The 17,955-nt window shown below is 33.8% G+C and overlaps 2 protein-coding genes across 8 annotated transcripts in view; one reads left to right on the top strand and one right to left on the bottom strand.

Moving 5' to 3' along the window:
• Positions 1-17,955, top strand: part of NBEA (neurobeachin) — a 764,716-nt gene that overhangs the window by 529,777 nt on the left and 216,984 nt on the right. For 6 of the 7 annotated variants that reach the window (XM_043991721.1, XM_043991715.1, XM_043991718.1 and 3 more), the window contains one exon: positions 163-299. In XM_043991721.1, the coding sequence (XP_043847656.1) occupies positions 163-299 (137 nt within the window). Of the gene's footprint in view, positions 1-162; positions 300-4,594; positions 4,709-17,955 lie in introns of those variants that run through there. The other variant, XM_043991720.1, reaches the window with a different exon arrangement.
• Positions 2,794-4,564, bottom strand: MAB21L1 (mab-21 like 1). Its single transcript, XM_043991722.1, has one exon. It carries the CDS (start codon positions 4,010-4,012, stop codon positions 2,933-2,935), a length of 1,080 nt encoding a protein of 359 aa, XP_043847657.1. The 5' UTR covers positions 4,013-4,564; the 3' UTR covers positions 2,794-2,932.

The raw sequence follows: 17,955 nt of genomic DNA, 5'->3' as shown, positions 1-17,955 counted from the left end.
GACCGGCAGGGTTCTTCGAACTTAAGTATTGAAATGAGATAAGGCAACATTCTTGCAAATGCCTCTTGGTCAAACCTGTAGTTAGTGCTGGAGCCCTTCCTTCGGGAAGGTGAAGACTTCGGCGGCTTGTCCAGTGGATGACACCCTGTGCTTGTCTTGCAGGCCCCGTGGTCCTCAGCACGCCGGCTCAGCTCATAGCCCCTGTGGTGGTGGCCAAGGGGACACTCTCCATCACCACGACGGAAATTTACTTTGAGGTAGAGGAAGACGAACCTGGCTTTAAGAAGATCGACCCCAAAGTGAGTACAAGTACTTCAATGACTTATTGACACCGTTAGTGATTTGTGGCATGATTTTAGTTCTTACGTGGATGGAGGGAAGTGGTGTTGGTGGACTTAATTTTTTAAAATAACCAGTGAGAGGGAAAGGAGTGTGTTCTTCTTTTCTAGTTGAAAAGGAAATGGGTGCAATATATCTGCAATTCTGTTTCTTTAACTCGCGTTGAGATGATGAAAGTCAAATATATTCATAATTTTAAATCCTCTATTACCACAGCAGGAACAGTTTTACAGTCTTTCAGTAAATGCCTTTGTATGAACTTGGGCAGATTTGGTAGTTAAGCCAATTGCTCTGAAATCCCTAGGGGTAACAGCGATCTCATACTGTCTCAAAAGACATGATGGGCTTTTCTCTAAGAGTCGGTTTTATTATAATGCCTTTAATACCCCACCCCCTCCAAAAAAGTGTAAATAGAAGCAATGTGGATCATTTACTGAAAGCTTATGTTGAAACTGAAGGAAAAACCTTAAAGACAATGGTTACCTGTATTTTTAAATCGATTTTTTAATTTAAAATATTCCTTAAAATAGTAGATTTAAGCTTTCCCAAAAGCTTCAAAAAACGGATTTTCTTTTTTTAAAAACCCTTGACTTTTGCGTTTGATTTTAAACTATTTTTGAAAGGTGTGTATATTTGTGTATGAAACTACAAAATAGTTGGTTACATTTAAAATAACAAATTATTGTATTTTGTTTATCGGGTACTACTTTAGAGGGTTATGGAAGAGGATCTGGTTTTAGGATTTGCTTGTACCAAAGTACTTTGTTTTCTACAGCCAGTTTTTTTTTTCATATTCATATCACAGCACATTTGTAAACAAAATTTTCTGTATTTGAGAATGGAGGTGGGAAAGGAATCTTTTGCTCCAGTTTGCAGAGATCTTTCATTAAAATATTTCTCAGGAATAATTATTCCACTATTTTCAAAGATAGAATGGGGACTGGGCTGTCTAGTGTCCATATTCTGACCAGAAAAATAAAACAAATATCACAGAATTGGTTTTTGGAAAACAGTATTTGCCATATTAAAAATCATGAAGCACATCTTTTAACTAAAGGTTCTATATATAGTTGGTCTGCTCCTTTCAACACTTGTTGACTATAAATATTTAATTTAAGCAGGATGTTCTTCAAACTTTTTTCTCTTTCATTTAAAAAACATTTTAATATTAAGTAATTGTCATCATTTGTATTATATTTTATCATTGCTTTAGGTATGGGCTGGTTAGATTTCTGATTTTAGGATTCTGCTGGCATCTTTATCAAGAAAAATATCATTGTAGGTCAGAAATAATCTTTATCTTATTATTACTGGCTAGACTTCATCTATTAATCATCTGCCTTTATTGTATCATTCTTTGCTTCAAATATTAAGGTGAATTTCATAAAAATTAGCCAGATTCAATAGCCTTTGCTCTAATGAGCTGACTTTTCCTTAATATTCCTAATGAAAACCTAACTGAATAAGAACATCTTTCCTAGGTGGAATTATATTTTGACTCCTGTAAAAAGTTATACTGCTATTCTGATAATTAATTACAACTTAAGAAATTGACAATTGTTGATAGTCTTTAGTAGTTAAAGTTGTGGTGGCTTTCACCAATATTTCAAGTTATATTTCTTTTCTCTGATTACACTTGTCCATTTCTGAGGTATGTGTAGGCTTAATTTTCAAAATGAAGCATATCAACAAATTTTCAAATAGGAAAAAATTAATTTTGAATTGAAACACATAACTTTTCTTTTACTTCATTTATTAGCTTGTAATTAAATAAAAACCAGCAACAGAAATTAAAATCTAATTCACAAAAGTAATTATCCAGTGTATTTCAAGTGCATTTTTTCAAATATATAATTCAGATATTCAAGCGTTATTATATAAGCAGAATCCAAATTTCTTCTGAATATATTTAAATAACATTTCAAGTATATTTATGGAATGTTAGAAATAGAACAAGCAATATATTTGAAACAAAAATGTAAACTTTAAAGTTCAGACAATTTCAAAGACAGTTAACAAAAGTACCATGAGAAAAATCTACCTTTAAATGGTATCTCCATTAGCAGAGAATGTCCTGAAGTATCCAAAAATGGCAATTTAGCTTCTGTTCACCAAATCACAAAACACCAACATCCACACTTTCAAAGACAATGTGAGATCACAATATTTGATACAAATTAAAATGTACATTAGACTTTTGTTCAGATGACGCATCCAAATATCATTTACTCACTGACAGAGGTAACCTAAAATCACCAGAGGTTGTTATAATCCATTGATGTTATAGGCAGAATAGTCACTATCGTGTTGTTTTAGAGCCGAGTTGTTTCCAGGTGTTGTGGGTTTTTCTGGGGAGACGAAAAATGCTTTGAAAAGAAGTCTCAGTACTCTCGAATTTGAATCCTTCCCCCCCGCCCTTTTCCCGTTCTCCCCACCCCCCCACCCCCACCCCCCACGATGCATAAGAGGTATATTCCTTTTTAAAGAAGCTGTTGTTTGCATTGTCAAGTGGAATATTTGACTGTGATTCAAACAGGAAGTTTAATTTTCATCAGGACTTGGGAATCATTTCGGCCCTTCTTAAACTTGTCCTCTAAAGTTTTTCCAAACTTTTGGGATTAGTAAGTATCTCTCTAGCCAGTCGCCACGTTTGTTTGGCAGCATTTTCCAGGGCTGAATGAGGTTTGCCCTGAAAGAGATCTAAGTTTGGTAAGAAGTAGTGAGGACATCGCCTGCATTGTAGGCAGGATATAAGTTGAAGTAAAATTCCGTTGAGGCGATCGCCCAGGCAAGATTCGTCCCAATCCGATTCCCGGGGGTGCTTTTCACACTCGTAAGAAACCAGAGTCTTCATATGGTAATTGTTCAGGGGCTGTCCTGGCAGTTCCAGGTGTCGATCCCGTAAGGTTTTGAGAATCGAGAGGCATTTCTTTCTGCAGCCTCCCATCTGTAGTCTGTTCTCTGCTTCTGCGAACTGCAGGACCCAGGCATCACTCTCCGCTGAACTCTGTTTGCCTGCTAGAGAGTGGCACTCCTTGGATAAGAGGTTGAACCCTTCAGCTTTGACCTCTGCTACTCTGTTGGGTCCCGGCCAAGGGATGTGGGGAAGTGGCCAGTGGGCAGCACTTCTTGGCCAGATCCCCGTGCACTTAAAAGCTGGGGTAATCTGCACTACATATCTATCTCTTATTCTCAGTTTCACTTCGCTGGTATCTGCCACCATCTTTACCACATCCCTGTAACTACATTTATCCACTGCTTGAGCCACCAGGGTCTGAAATCTGGACCTGATTTTCCGAGCAGAGAGGTAACCAGAGGCTGTTATGAACTCCACCCAAAGAGACATGCTTCTTTTACGCCCATCGCTTAACTTGAGCACGGCACATCCCGGCAGGGAACCGTCATCCACAAAGTTGAAGACCCCCATTTGATTAAGATAAAGCACCACTTCAAATTCTGTTGGTGAAATGACCTCCAGACCCTCATAACGATTGTCCATTTCATTGAGAGAACTGATGAAACGGGGCTCCTGCACTTCCACTTCCTTCAACACATCCGAAACTACTTTGCAGACTTCTCGGATAGTTTTGGCGATGGCAGCTTTCCTGGCTTGGCATTTTTCATTGTAGTATTTATTCAGATGATAAACCAACTTGGCCTGGGCCGCGATCATGTTGGGGCAGAGATCCGGATTGTACACCGGAGTCTCACAATAGGCTGTGGGATCCAATGCGGCTGCTAAAGCTGGAGCCAACTTCAGAGGAGAAACAGGCTGCTATCCTCTGAAACGGAACCCCCCCAAAAAAAAAAATCTTTCCAAAGCGTTGTAGCTGTTGTTTCTCAGTTGCTGTTTTCCAGTTCCTTTTATCTTTGAGCCCAGCCGGTTTTAAAGGGAAAGATTACTTTTCCCCACCACCTCCCCCCGTCTGGCTCTCTTTCTCTGTGTCTGTCTGTCTCTCTTCCTCTCCCTCTTTTAAAGAATCCGTGTGTGAGAGAAATGCATGGAGAGATCACCTTCCCAGCAATAAAAACAAAAGTTGCACTGAGACACAGAAAAGCTCTTCCAGTAGTCAAAATAATCAACTGTTTTCGTATTTATTTATGTTTTCCTGTAATCACAGTGTGTGCCAGGCTGTTAATCAGATGGTGTAAAAGTGTTGGATGTCTGTCTGTGTGTGTATGTGTGTGTGTATGTCAGAAGAAGCTGCTGTTGGTTTGTATAAGAGCCCAGATGCACTCGAGTGGAAATTATAAAGGCAGGGCCAGGCAGGCGGGCGGCCAATCGCCACTGGGCTCGTCACCGCAGCCTACTTCAGCTCAAACCCGGTTAATTAATCCCCCCTCTTGGATATAGACACGCAAACCAAAGGTAGGAGGCTGCTGCCGGCAGAAAACCACCCAGGCTACCTAGATACTTTCGGAAATCAAGAGGAATCTCTTAGCTTTGGTGTTACTTGAAAGCATATTGACGTTTTGAACGAACTTGGCAAAATCCTTCTCTTCTGCAGTGAAACCCTGGTTGTATCTCTACGGCTGAAATGTGACTGCAGGTGTATTTGATGGTCATCCATCAGTTGGTGAACTAGAAGGGAGTTTTCATAGACAAATTTATTAACTTGTGTTTGCTGTCAGATTATTTTGTTCCTTTTGACTTCGTAGATGTTTGTAATTTTTCAGTTTTGAAGTTGTCTTTTAAGATAGTAAGTAACTATGAAATAGCTTTTAAATAACACTTAACTTGTTCCACTGGGTTAGACTTGGTTTTTTTTAAGTTATACATATTTTGTATGATCTTTATTTGGCTTATTCATTTATGGCAGTTGAAACAAATTTTTACAATCCCAGTTGTTAAAGTGTCTGGTAATTTCTCTCCCTGATTAATTAAGTAAAAAAAGTTAAATACTTAGTGAACCTTCCCCCAACTCCTTGTTTCTCCTCTTCTGTGATTACAGGCTTTTCTCCATCATTATCAGTATGCCGAGCTATGTAATATATATGGAGCCTTGGAAAATACTTGAAAAATAAATAGCAAATTATTTCCGTGTATAGTTTATTTTAATGTGAACTTATTTCAAACTGTGTTGTAATAAATGTGGGTACAAAAGAGGTTGTAGATATGCTGGCATATCACTAACCTGACAGTTTGAAGGTTGGGAATGTTGGGTTTGTTTGTATGTCTATATTTAAGGAACTATCTCTTTTAAAAGTCCACAATGGTGGCTTGAATTTCCAGAGTGTAAAGACTGCTAAATCTTACTTTGTAGCATCTCTGCTTCCTCTGATATCCTTCAGAAGGAACAGTTTATCATATTTTAAGATGAATCAAACCCCAATAAAGAAATGTTTCATTTTGACAATTTTAATATAATTAAGAATTAATCATAATTTTTTAATATAGGAAAGAAGAAAACTCATAGCATTTCTTTGATTTTTTGGTGTTTTGTTTTGTTTTGGCAAAGTGCAAAAAAAAATGAAGCTATACTCATTAGGGTTTGCCATTATATTTTAAAACTAGGATGGATTTTGAAATGCCCAAATTAATTTCCAGTAATTTTCAATCACATTTCATGGGAAACTAATTTTAAATTTTTTTTTCTTTCCTAGTTTAAAATAGTTCATCTGCCTCTTCCCCATGGACACCCTTCCCTCTCCCTCCCCCCACGCCCATTTATAGGTAATTGGTCTCAAGAGACCTTCCCTATTTGACTATTCCTACAAAACAAAAATGTTAACTGTTCACATTTTGTAACTTATTTTTTACACTTTTTTCTTAAAGATCACAAAACCATATATTCTTTGCCCTTTCCGGTAATCTGTCGAGAATACTGATAAATTCTGTTACTAGGTGGAAATGATGAGATAAATTTGGGGCTCCTATCATCCATAGATCTCCTTACTCAAACACTGTTCCTTCTGGTAGAATTGGGAATTAAATTTAAAAGCACTCTTTAAATTCCCCTCTTCATCTTTGCCTAATTTTCAGTTACTAGTAAACAAAAAGGAGGGCAAGAGGAGACAAATCAGAGTAGTTCTGACTAGCAAAATGTATTGCTGTTGCCTCTCAGGGAAAAAGGAAGAAGCTGCCTAACCTAGTGGAAACTGCTTTTTGCCTCCTGCCCTTCTTCACTGTCTTTTGCTCCCCCCCCCCACCCGCTGCTGCTTCTCCAGTCCTTAACCCCTAAACTCTTCTCTCTCTAACTGTCCTGCACCTATCTGCTTCTGTTTGTTTCCCTCCCTTCCTCTCTCCGTTGCATCAGTTTCTGCCTTTGCATCTCTACCTCTGTCTCTCTCCCGAGGTCTTTTCTCTGTCTCTGTGGGTCTCATCCCCCACCACTTTCCTTGTTGCTTGCCGGTTTTCCTATCCCCTTTCCTTCCTGTTTTCCCTCTAACTGTGCTTTACCTCAGTGACCAGCAGTCACGCATGAACCAAACCCTACATGAATTCCCTTGAATTGTTCTCAATTTTTATCTACTTATAGTTGAAATCTCTCAGCTATTTTTTCCTAGTTCAAAGTGGAATGAAGTTATTTTATTTTTGAAGAAGACCCAGACATCCATAGACTCTTCTATCTGTGCATGTGTCTATTATGATGGAAATTTTGATTTTGACCTTTTTTTTTTGTCTACCTGGAAATGAACATGTTTGATTCTGGATGTGATGGAATATGGGGGCAGATAAATCCCCCAGGCAGTTTTGGGAGACATTAACACCTACTGGGGTGATTTAATATGTTTGTATCCGTGCTCAATCAGCCCTCCAGTTGGGTTTAATGTGAAACGGTATGGGGATGCAGTGGGCGGGAGCCATAGACATAGACCCTCTGAAAAACCCAGACACGCAGGTGGTAGATCTTAGAGACTCTCTAGCCTATTCGGTCTAATTGGGTTAAAACGAAGCTAAACAACGAAACATTTTGTGCAAACTAATTGGTGCAACCTGGGGCTTTTCACTAACGATTTGCACTTTGAGGAAGAAAAATGGAGAGTGAGATGGTACTAGGGTAACTTGTTAGTCAAAGTGTATTCCAGGAAAGTGAAGTAATTCAGTTTCAAGGAAAGTGAGTCTGCTTCTGTTTTCTGTGCTGCTTTTCTGAGCACCCTTCACATATGGAGCTGACAGTGATTTACATAACACAAGATTCACAGATCTGCTGCTGTCACTGTTGGTGAACTGGACGACCTATAATATTACTCCTGCGCAAGTCCTGCTTGTTGCTGCAACACAGTGATTTTCTGTTACAATGAACACGTGAAATGAATTGCCTTGTGTAGCAAAAACCTTTCAGCTGATCTTAGACACCAGTCATTGCTGAAAAGAAAATTAAAATTAAAGTCTTCAGTGAAGTAGTGTATCCTCTTTCTCTTATAATTGTAAAGTCCCATGAAGGGGAGATGGTCAATCTGTAGAGTTGCTAGCATATTGGTTTGTTCATAAATTCAGTTAAAATGTTTTTCTATGTTTTGAATATTGAAACATTTTATGCATCATTTCTTTTAAAAGATGCACTTTTCCTCTAAAATAAACTGTTTCAAAATCATAGAATAATATACCAAGATAACATAAAATGCTTTGATTAACATACTTGGTGAACTTACAAAAATGTTCTGTCGTTCATCTTTAATAATAATTTTAAATATATATATTTGCTTAATATGTAAGAGCATTTAATTGTTAGTATTGCAGTAAAAGTCTGCTTATTAAAGTCTCCCCAGCTTGAAGAAATAAATGCTGAATTGTTTTAAATGGTATGTATGCAGACATTCTTGACATGAGCTAATAATAGCATGATAATTGTTGAAAACTGACCTAATTGAAGGGAGACCAAGAATCTCATGATTTAATGACTGAAATGTTTACATTTGTATGGTATTTGGGACCCTGAGGTATAACAGACTCCATTTTAGAAATTTTTTTGTTCTATGACTATGAATTGAACTTAATTGGTCACCCCCCTGGTCTAACATTTTGAAAATGTGACAGAGTTAGATAGCAAGCAGACACATGCCATTTTTATCATGAATTATATTACTATTAATGTAACTAAAATAAATGTTTTTATTCTCCAAAAATTTCAACAAAAATATGAAACAGAAGGGAAGGTATATTTCCTGAAGTATGATTCCCTAGTTATCCCTACCCCCATTATCTAGTCCTTTGTACATACATGCTGTAGACAAAGTGACATGTAAATAGCCACCTTATTAGTGCATACATACAGAAAAAGCCCAATTATGTTGAGGAATGTATGAATAAAAGGTTTCTGTGTTTTAATAAACCTAATTTGAAAAATTGAGTTTCAGGCTCATAAATTTCCACAATAGTGTCTTTTCATGTGGGAAAAATAATGGTTAGTTAGAGTATATGCACATATATGTTAAGTGCTTGTGGAGATATTACTTCCTGTGTTTTTTCATTATCTGCTGGCTATGATTCTATATACCAGTATTCATGAATTTAAAGGTTTTTTTTTTAATATCTGTTTATTGCACCAGGGAGATAAAAAAGAATATGAAGTTGAGTTTATTAAATTATTTATCCCTATTGCTGGAGTGGCTTTGAAGGCTCATTGAATAGATCTTATTTCCGTTCTTCCTTCCTACCCCCACCCCACCCCCACCTTTCTTTCATACTTTTTTTTTAATACATCCAGACTATTTCATCTGTTTTGTTCTGCCAGCCACAATACATTTTTTGTTACACTAGAGAAATTTAAGACAGATATTTGTGGGGAGTTTTCTTTATGTGTCACATTATATAAAGTAAAGTAGAGGGACCTTTTCTGAAAATTCAATTTGATAGCACCTGCACCTTCTCCCATACCTATTGTGGCATATAATATAAGAACATCTGAAACAAAAAAAATAGTCTGAAACCTTTAAAAGTTCCAGTAGTTTTCTAAACTGATTGTTTCATGTTTTTGTACTCACTGATGGAAGACCCACATGGATGACATCATGGGTCTATGGAAGCATGTTTGTTTTACCAAGTCTATGAAAGAATATGGACAACGAATGAAGCATTTCAATAAATTAGGTACCTTCAACATTTCTTTACCTGAATTATCCAGTTAAGTGTGGTTAAAATATATATTTCTGGGTGGGGGAGGGAATTCTTTGCTTGGGTCATCAAGATTAACTGCCTCACTTTACCTATTCACTCATATAGACACAGCCAGAGATGTACATAATTATATCTTTGTTTTTCTATATCCTATTTGCCATAGTGATTATCAAATTTTCTATTGGTGGTACCAGATGTTGAAGGGATAATAATTTTAACATTAAAGATTAAATTTATAAATATACTATAGAAGTGTCTTCACACTCAGATACAAGTAAAAAATTGTAACAGTTATCCAGATCTGATTTTTTTAAAGACCTGCAATTACTTCAACTTATCTTGATATTTATCAGAAGATTTTTGTTTTTTTCTGACTTAAATTAACTGGATAATGCTCCAGTTCCCCGTTTCACTTGGGAATATAAACAGAGGCTCAAGAGTCTTCTGAGTTTCATCATTAATATTAAAGTTATATCATAAATATATATTGGTCATATTACAATATAAGGTGAATGCCTCTAAACTTTCTTAATAACAGTATATGTTAAAGCTCCTGATTTATTGAGCATAATGAAACAAATGTTGAGTTTATGCATACCTACTTTTAACATATACTCCAAAGTCATCAATTTCATTATTAATTTTAAATTCATTTTGTATGGGAATAGGTTGTATTTTGTTTTGTTTGCAAATTTTAGGAATATTCAGACAGGATTTGTTTCATATGACTCTTTTTCTAAATAGATTGCAGCAAATTAAGTGTTCCTTAAAACAAACCTCACCCAGGTTATATACATATTTATATTTTAAGTCTTAGCAACTATCCAAAATGCTCTTTTTTTGTTATACCTGGAGAAAAGTATGGAATCAGTAAGGGTTTATATATATTCTACTACATTTGTAGTGGGTCATTCAGGACTAAAGAACTCTCATTATTGTTTCATGCTGTATATTATTAAACAATGGAAAATATACAATGTTGACCTTGAGAATACAGCTCTATGATGATCAGCTTCCAGTGACTACATGTCCATTTCTATTCAAAAGTTATAGTTTTTGAAGTTGACTTTTTAATGAAACATCTCATAACCCAGTGTTTTAATTGATATAAAAATGCAATTATAAGCCTAAAAATAATTATAGTAACTATAAAATGATTAAATTATTTTTATTACATTATATTCAACATAATGGAGCCATTCAAAGGGGGAAAGCACAAAATTAGTGTATTAAATAATAAATCTTTTATCCATTGTTTTTTGAGCTGATGATTATATAGATTATAAAAGATATAATGTACCTAATATATTTCTTTACAATCTACTCACTGATACTAATTAGAATCAATAATGTTCCATTTTGTTCTTAATAATGGTTGGACAAAAAGAGTTGATCAAGGGAAGTAGTATTGGAAGTAAATGCTTATGTGATTCTTTATGTTTTAAGATGTACCTTTCTAAATGAAAGATGCAAATGTGAAGAATTTTCATGTTTTCATGTGTCTTAGAAAATTTGAGAGTCCAGTGCAATTAAAGTTGTAGCTTCAGCTTTATTTTCTTCATAATTTTACTATCATTGTAGTTAGTGATTAATGTTTCATTCATTTGGCCAATTGAAATAATTTTGGTGCTCTTCACCTTAGTCTCACATGAAACTTTTACATGCAGGTGTCTTGAAACCATGAGCCTTTTTCTTGATACAGTTAAAATTTTCTATTGGCATATTTAGAATTAATGGTTTTAAGCAAAAGAAATTACAGTATCATATAGCATCTAATTTAGGAATAGCAATTATTGAGATATCCCTTATTGATGTCATATGTAATAAACAATTTGTTTTGAATGGAGGTCATTTTTAACTTGTTTGACAAACAGTTGGGGTTTTCATGGCTTTTTCCCCAAAGGAAAATGCTCATAAAGTTATGCTAGTATACTTTATACAAATTAGACAAATGAGGATTTTTATACTTTGTTCACCAAACACAGACTTGAAAACCCGAGCGTACTATAAAGGAAAAAACATTTATAGCATAATTGATAATCCACTTGTGTTGTTCCCTGGGGGAAAAGTCTTTTCAAGTTTAAATAGTAATTTTGCTTCTTATTTTTCATGAGTAAGTCCTTTTTATTTTTTTCTGGAGCCAGTATTAGTCAATACATATATATTAAATAAAATGCTTTTTATATCAGTTTTTTGAAATGTTAGTTTGCATTTAAATTTAAATGGTTACAAATATCAAATATAAGTGTAATTAAGGTTTTTATTAATTTCTCTTGCTCCTAAGTTTCTCCAAGTGCCTAGCTCAGTGCCCTGAAAGTAGTAGGTCCTTGAAAAATATTTATAATCAGCAGGCATGAAAAATTCTTTCTATTACTTTTATTTAAAATTCAAAAAGGGTATTCCATTCTTTTTTTCTTCCCTTAATAGACAAATTATTTTGATGATTCTTTTCTTTTTAAAAATAATTTTATATTCATGCCTCCCAGTAATTAATACATTCCCAATAATTTTGAAATATTTCCAGTAATGTTTACTGTAATGCTTATTTTTTCTCATAAAACAAAAACAAATTTCAGATACTGTAAAAAAACATGACATCTCATTATTTGATCTTTAATGATCCTGGCAAGAAGAAATAGCTAATAGCTATAGAATTCTTCTTAGTACTAAGGAAGTAACTAATATCACATTTGCTAAATTCTTCCAATTTTCAGTTGTACCTTCATAATAAGAGTATCTACAAACATATATATATGTGTGTGTGTGTGTGTGTATATATATGTGTGTGTGTATGTGTGTGTGTATATATATATATATATATATATGCTGCATTGGTTTGAAATGTGTTGGCTTTTAATTGTGAAAATAATTTAAATATTTACCTATCCAGTTTTCTGCAAAACAACTTTAACATATATGTATATGTATATGTATGTGTAAACTTAAAGTTGTTTTCTGTTTTGATGTAGCAAACTAAATTTAGTTTTATTGTAACCTTAATCTGCATTTGGTAGTCAAAATGCATAACTCAATGGGGAAAAAGTGTTTTTCTCTCTGCAAATTCAGTTCTTCATTTGTTTTGCTCTCCACGCTGCATTAGCACAGTTTTCCCCTGTGTGCATCTGCCAGTGTACAATTTAGCCACGGGCATCTGTAGACCTTGTGGTGATCAGTATTGCAGGCAAAAGCCATATGTGTTTAAATAAAAAAAAACTCTTTATTTCATTTGCTGTTTTAACTGGATGGATAACTTTTGTGCCTCAAGACAGAGGAAGAGAAAATACAGAAATAATTAATTGCCTCTATTCTTGAGGCAGTTTCATTTTCCCCCTCCAATATGGAATGCTTGTCAGCTTTCCTGATAAATGACTGCATGTATTTGCATAGATTTTACATTAACACAAAAATTAGTTTTATTTGTGAAAACTAGTTTACATAATAATATAAAACTCTAGTGTTATTGATTACATTTCCAAACATTGAAGGTGACTTTCTTACAAGGAATGTAATTTTCTTATTCTTTCAAATAAATGCTTTTAGATGAAATCATTTCAATATTTAAACTTTCTTTTGCCTTGTAAACCCTTGAATAAAAAAAAACATACCCCAAATTATAGTTGTATGATTATTAAGGGCTTTTATTTTTTTCTCTGAAAAGTCACATCGATTATAACTTTTAGACACATTCATCTCTAGTTGATCTAGCTTATTATAAAACCTCCTTTTTAAACATTTCTCAAAAGAAATGCTTTCAAGCAAATCATTAATCTGTATGATCCAGGTTATTTGGACAATTGAATATCTTCATCTGTAGCATTTTGGACATACAGAACATGGTGGTTGCCTAATTTTGAATGATTTCATGTCATATTCCAGATGTGAATTGAATTCAAGGAAGGAACTGTCTTTTTCTTTTCATTTTTGGGGGTAGGGGAGTATTTGTGTCATGCCCAGAAAGAGTGTCTTGCAAGTAATAGGCCATTTATAAATTTTTAAATTGAATTATTGAACAAACATTATTAAGTGCCTACTACAGACAAGGTATTATGTTAGGCACTGGAACACAAAGAAAAGAAATTACTGTAAATTTGGTTGACACTTTTCGTAGATTATATGTGGTGAACTAAAACTTGTTAATCATGAAATATAAATTTATCAGGTGGGAAAAACCCCACTTTTTTAGAGGCCCCTCCCCCTCTTTTTTTTGCCTCAGGTAGACAACGAATTGAGCTTCTTAAAACAGCAGTAGAAAAATACACAACCTTAGCTGGTTAAATGCTGTAAACATCTCTTTGGTAGCAGGCAGGGGATGTTTATTCATACTGTATTCTGGCATCTTGTTGTCTAGAGGCAACCTGCTAATTGTGTGCTATCATTGTATTATACATGTTATGGAAAATTCAAATATGTTCACTGGTGTTACATCATAAAGTTTTGCATAAAGAAATCCTTGATCCTCATGAAACATGTACTTAATGGCAACTTAAACTAAGAGAGTGCTTCTGCCACTTCTTGAATCTGGGACACCCTGGGTGCCAGCTGTCACTGCTTAGCTAATGATGACAAATGCCCCTCTCTATGCAGATTGCAGAGCTTGCAGGCTGCTGTGAAAGGCAACCAGATTACCTTACTTCAGATAGTAACTTAACCTTTTAAACTCATGTCAGAATGAAATTATCAGCTATGATAGTTTCAATATCTGTGTCTTTTAAAACTGAAATCACAAACTTCTCAAATGGTACAGGCTCACATTTTTAGGTATCTTCCATACTCCTTTCACATTTACATAATTCTATACTTTAATGTTGTTGATAATTTTCCTGAATGAGTTTTTAACTTCAAAGGTACAATATTATCTCTTGAACACAGTTCATTATGATTTTGTCTAAATACACCCAATATAGTGAAGAAATAATATAATTATACAGTTCATTTAGGCCAAAGGAGAACCAGACATTTGGATAATTGAAGAAAAACTTTTGATTTTTGAATTGAATGATCCAGGTGATTGCCTCAGCTTTCCGTGTGTGTGTGTGTGTGTGTGTGTGTGTGTGTGTGTGTGTGTGTGTGTGTGTGTGTGAGAGAGAGAGAGAGAGAGAGAGAGAGAGAGAGAGAGAGGTCTGAGAATTTATAACAGATTTCTTAAATAGCTCTTAAAAGTTAGATGGACTACTTAACAATAAAATTTCTGAGAACATTATACTAACAAATGGATCTCTATCCAAGTATTTTTAATTTGAGCATTTCCATTGGAGACATTTTTTGCCTTAGAAATGATGTAGTTGTCTACATAAGATGAGTAGTAGTAAATAGCTTTCATTAATATTTTATGGTATAATAGACTTTACTGAAATATAAGTGAAATTAATACTAAAAATGAAGCCCAAAGCTTTATATTTTAGTGATGTATACATTTGTTTCTTTTAAAAATAAATTTTTGTCATGGAAGTGCTTTTTACTGAGTAAGCATTATAACAAATTTACTTTTATATTTAAAATGCATTTTGCTTAAGAATACTATATTGCTTATGGATATGTTTTCATAAAGTAAAACTGTATTTTGGAAATATAAAAATTGGCCAGAAAACTGAAGTGGTCTAATATCACATAAAGTGAACCACCCCAAAATATGACTCACCGAGATTAAACAGACTCCTAAGATATAAAACAAAAATATAAGCAACTGTTTCATTATTATTTATGAAAGTTTATTCATTTGAGGTTTTACTCTTTGTTAAAGAGTTGTACAAGTGTACTTGAGCTAGATTATATATATTTAAAGGTCAACACTTTTAAAACAAATTTCTATTTAGCATGAATTTAAAGTGAATTTTTTTTGCATGAAATACATATACATTAGTTATTTATTTCTCTGTGGCCTTTTCTTTAGTCACAGATATCATGGTGTAAGGAACATTTTCCAAATTTTAAATTTTTTAAAGTGTCACTTACATAAACATTACTTATAAAATCCTACTTCTAAGGATATGCTGTTCAACAGAATTATTTCTATAATAAAAATGTGTCTAGAATATGGAATGGAAGTTTGATTAGGAATTTGTGTATATGTATGTGCATGTAGGCTGTTTATAATAATATTGGCTTGGAGAATATGGGACAAATTCTATTTTATGGACTCTCCATGTCATATCACACCTTTTACTCTGTGCTGGGTTTCAGAGACCAGTATGTCACTTGTGAATCTGCATAATAACAAACTGCGTTATAAGGAACTTCTATATTGGCCTATGTATGTAATAGGCATTATCAGGCATAACATCTTTTTAAAATTACTACTATGCTACATCTATCACAAACAAAATAAAGTGGAACTTTACTGCAGTGATTTTGAAATTTTCATGTAGCTACTATTTCTGTAACTATACCATTTTAATGAAATGTATAGCCTTAAATTCCCTAGATATTGAACAAGTATGTTCATGCATTGGCATATGGTCTTTTATCAGTAATATTTAAATAGTAATTATTCTAAACCTTCAAGGCCATGTTGTAAAAGTTATACATATATAAATACAACCCAATAAGTGATGTTCCTGGTGAAAGAAAATATTTACTATTTTAACATTTGTCATATATTGACAAATATAAATGTGTCAATAAATATATGTGTATTTTTACAAATACAGATTGAATATATAGGCAGACTACTTGAAAATACAGAGAAACTTTTTTACAAAAGGTTTGTCATAGTGCATTTATAACACAGGTTTTATAGTACTACAGGAGCATATTGATGCTTCAATAATATAATATTCTTTAGAGAATATTATAACTTAATGTAAATACAGTGAATTAATGTTTCATAACAAAATAATTTTCATTCAATAGAAATTTATAGGAAGAAAAAAGTTTTAAATTATTTGTCAGTAATAACTACCTGTTAAAGTTATATTAAAACATTTGGAATATGGAAAAAAAGAATTTGAAATGGATTTAATAGGCACAATGATAAAACTTGCTTCTTGTATGTCTTTTTTGTTACTGTATAGTCAGGGGCAAATTGCAGCAAATACTACTTGGGGTAAGTGTAGAAGCCAGAAAAGAGCATTCATCCTTAAATGAAATGGTTTTTGAATCATTAGATTCATGTGTGTACATGAGTGTGTGTACATGTGTGCACATGTGTGTATGTGTTTAGGCAACTCTTTTGTTTGCCTAAATTTCTTACTAAATATAGGCGAATGATTAGTACATCATGTTATAAAATTATGACATCTGAGCAATAAAGCACAAAGACATCATGTCCAGTATTTGGCTTTCTTGTAGTTTATTTCTTGAATGGATTACAAAGTCCAATGTTTCCACAAAAGAAACACTCCCACAGATAGGGTTGCCCCATCTGTGTCATCTAGTAGTTGATGCAAGAGAGGAGGTATTATTGCATGAATCCAAATGCACAAGCAGTTGTTTTATGAACTCTTTCTGGGCTTAGAGGAGTTTATAAGTTGCCCACTCTATTGTGTGTCATTCCCAGCTGACACATGTGTACTCTGATGAGCACAGTTCAGGGGTAATTATAACTAATGAAGCCTGGAACACAGTTTGTTCTTTAAGTGATTTATTTGTATTCTATTGTCTTGATTCTTGAGATTTTTTGAAAATTATAATATTTTATGCCATTTTCCCCTGACTTTATTATTGGTGGTTTATATTATGACTATCTTTTCAGTAAACATTTAGATTCAATTACGAGTTTGAAAAATTGAGAAAATGTACAACTAAAATTCAACAGGCATTTATTGAGCACCCTTTATGTACAAAGTGTTATGATAGAGATGAAGTGTGGCATGGTAAATAAATAGGGTACTGTTTTTGAAATCAGGAAGACCTTAATGCCTGTGAAACCAGGGGCAAGTCACTTAATCTCTCTCTTAACCTCAGTTTCCACACCTCTAAAATGGAGATAATAAAAATGCTACAGTCTGTTTCAAGGACCAGAGGAAATAATATGTAAGGTGCTCAGCAGTACCCTTAAGATACTATAAATGTCAGATTTGATCATTGCTGCTGTTATCATTCAGAAGATCTGAGAGGATTAAGATAGTCTTTTCCCTCAAGAAACTTCTGTTAGAGATAAATACATGTAATTAACTTGATCTTACCTGAAAGCATATACATTCAAAATAAAATGAGAATCAAGTTATTTGGTCTCATTATCATATTTGTGTTGTAATTCATTTAAGTTCATTTTCAAGACATATGAGTAAAATAAATAAACAAGAGGATGTATTAGGGAAAGTATTCATTTGGGAAGCAAAGTCCAAGAATAAAGATTATACATAATCTTCTTGGAAGATTAATATGATTACAATTTTTGAATTAGAGTTCTAAAAGTGGTCTGAAATAAAGAAAAGCCCTATTACAAATAGCTTTCATGTATCAGACTTATCTTTAGTTAATATAGCTTCTATGTACTAAATGAAACTCTCCTTTCTTAACATGCCCTTACCAAATATTCAGTGCCCCAATGGCTTGTAAAAATCTAGGACTTCAAAATTGCTTTAAATTTCATGATCTTGTCCCTACTTTCCCGT

The sequence above is a fragment of the Dromiciops gliroides genome, chromosome 3 (genome assembly GCF_019393635.1).
Source record: "Dromiciops gliroides isolate mDroGli1 chromosome 3, mDroGli1.pri, whole genome shotgun sequence".
In the NCBI taxonomy this organism is placed as follows: Eukaryota; Metazoa; Chordata; class Mammalia; order Microbiotheria; family Microbiotheriidae; genus Dromiciops; species Dromiciops gliroides.
Note: the sequence above shows the minus strand (reverse complement) of the source record. Positions and strands in the feature narration are given on the sequence as shown.

Excerpts from the sequence above, each read along its gene's own strand:
- MAB21L1 (XM_043991722.1), bottom strand. The coding sequence starts at position 4,012 with ATGATCGCGGCCCAGGCCAAGTTGGTTTATCATCTGAATAAATACTAC.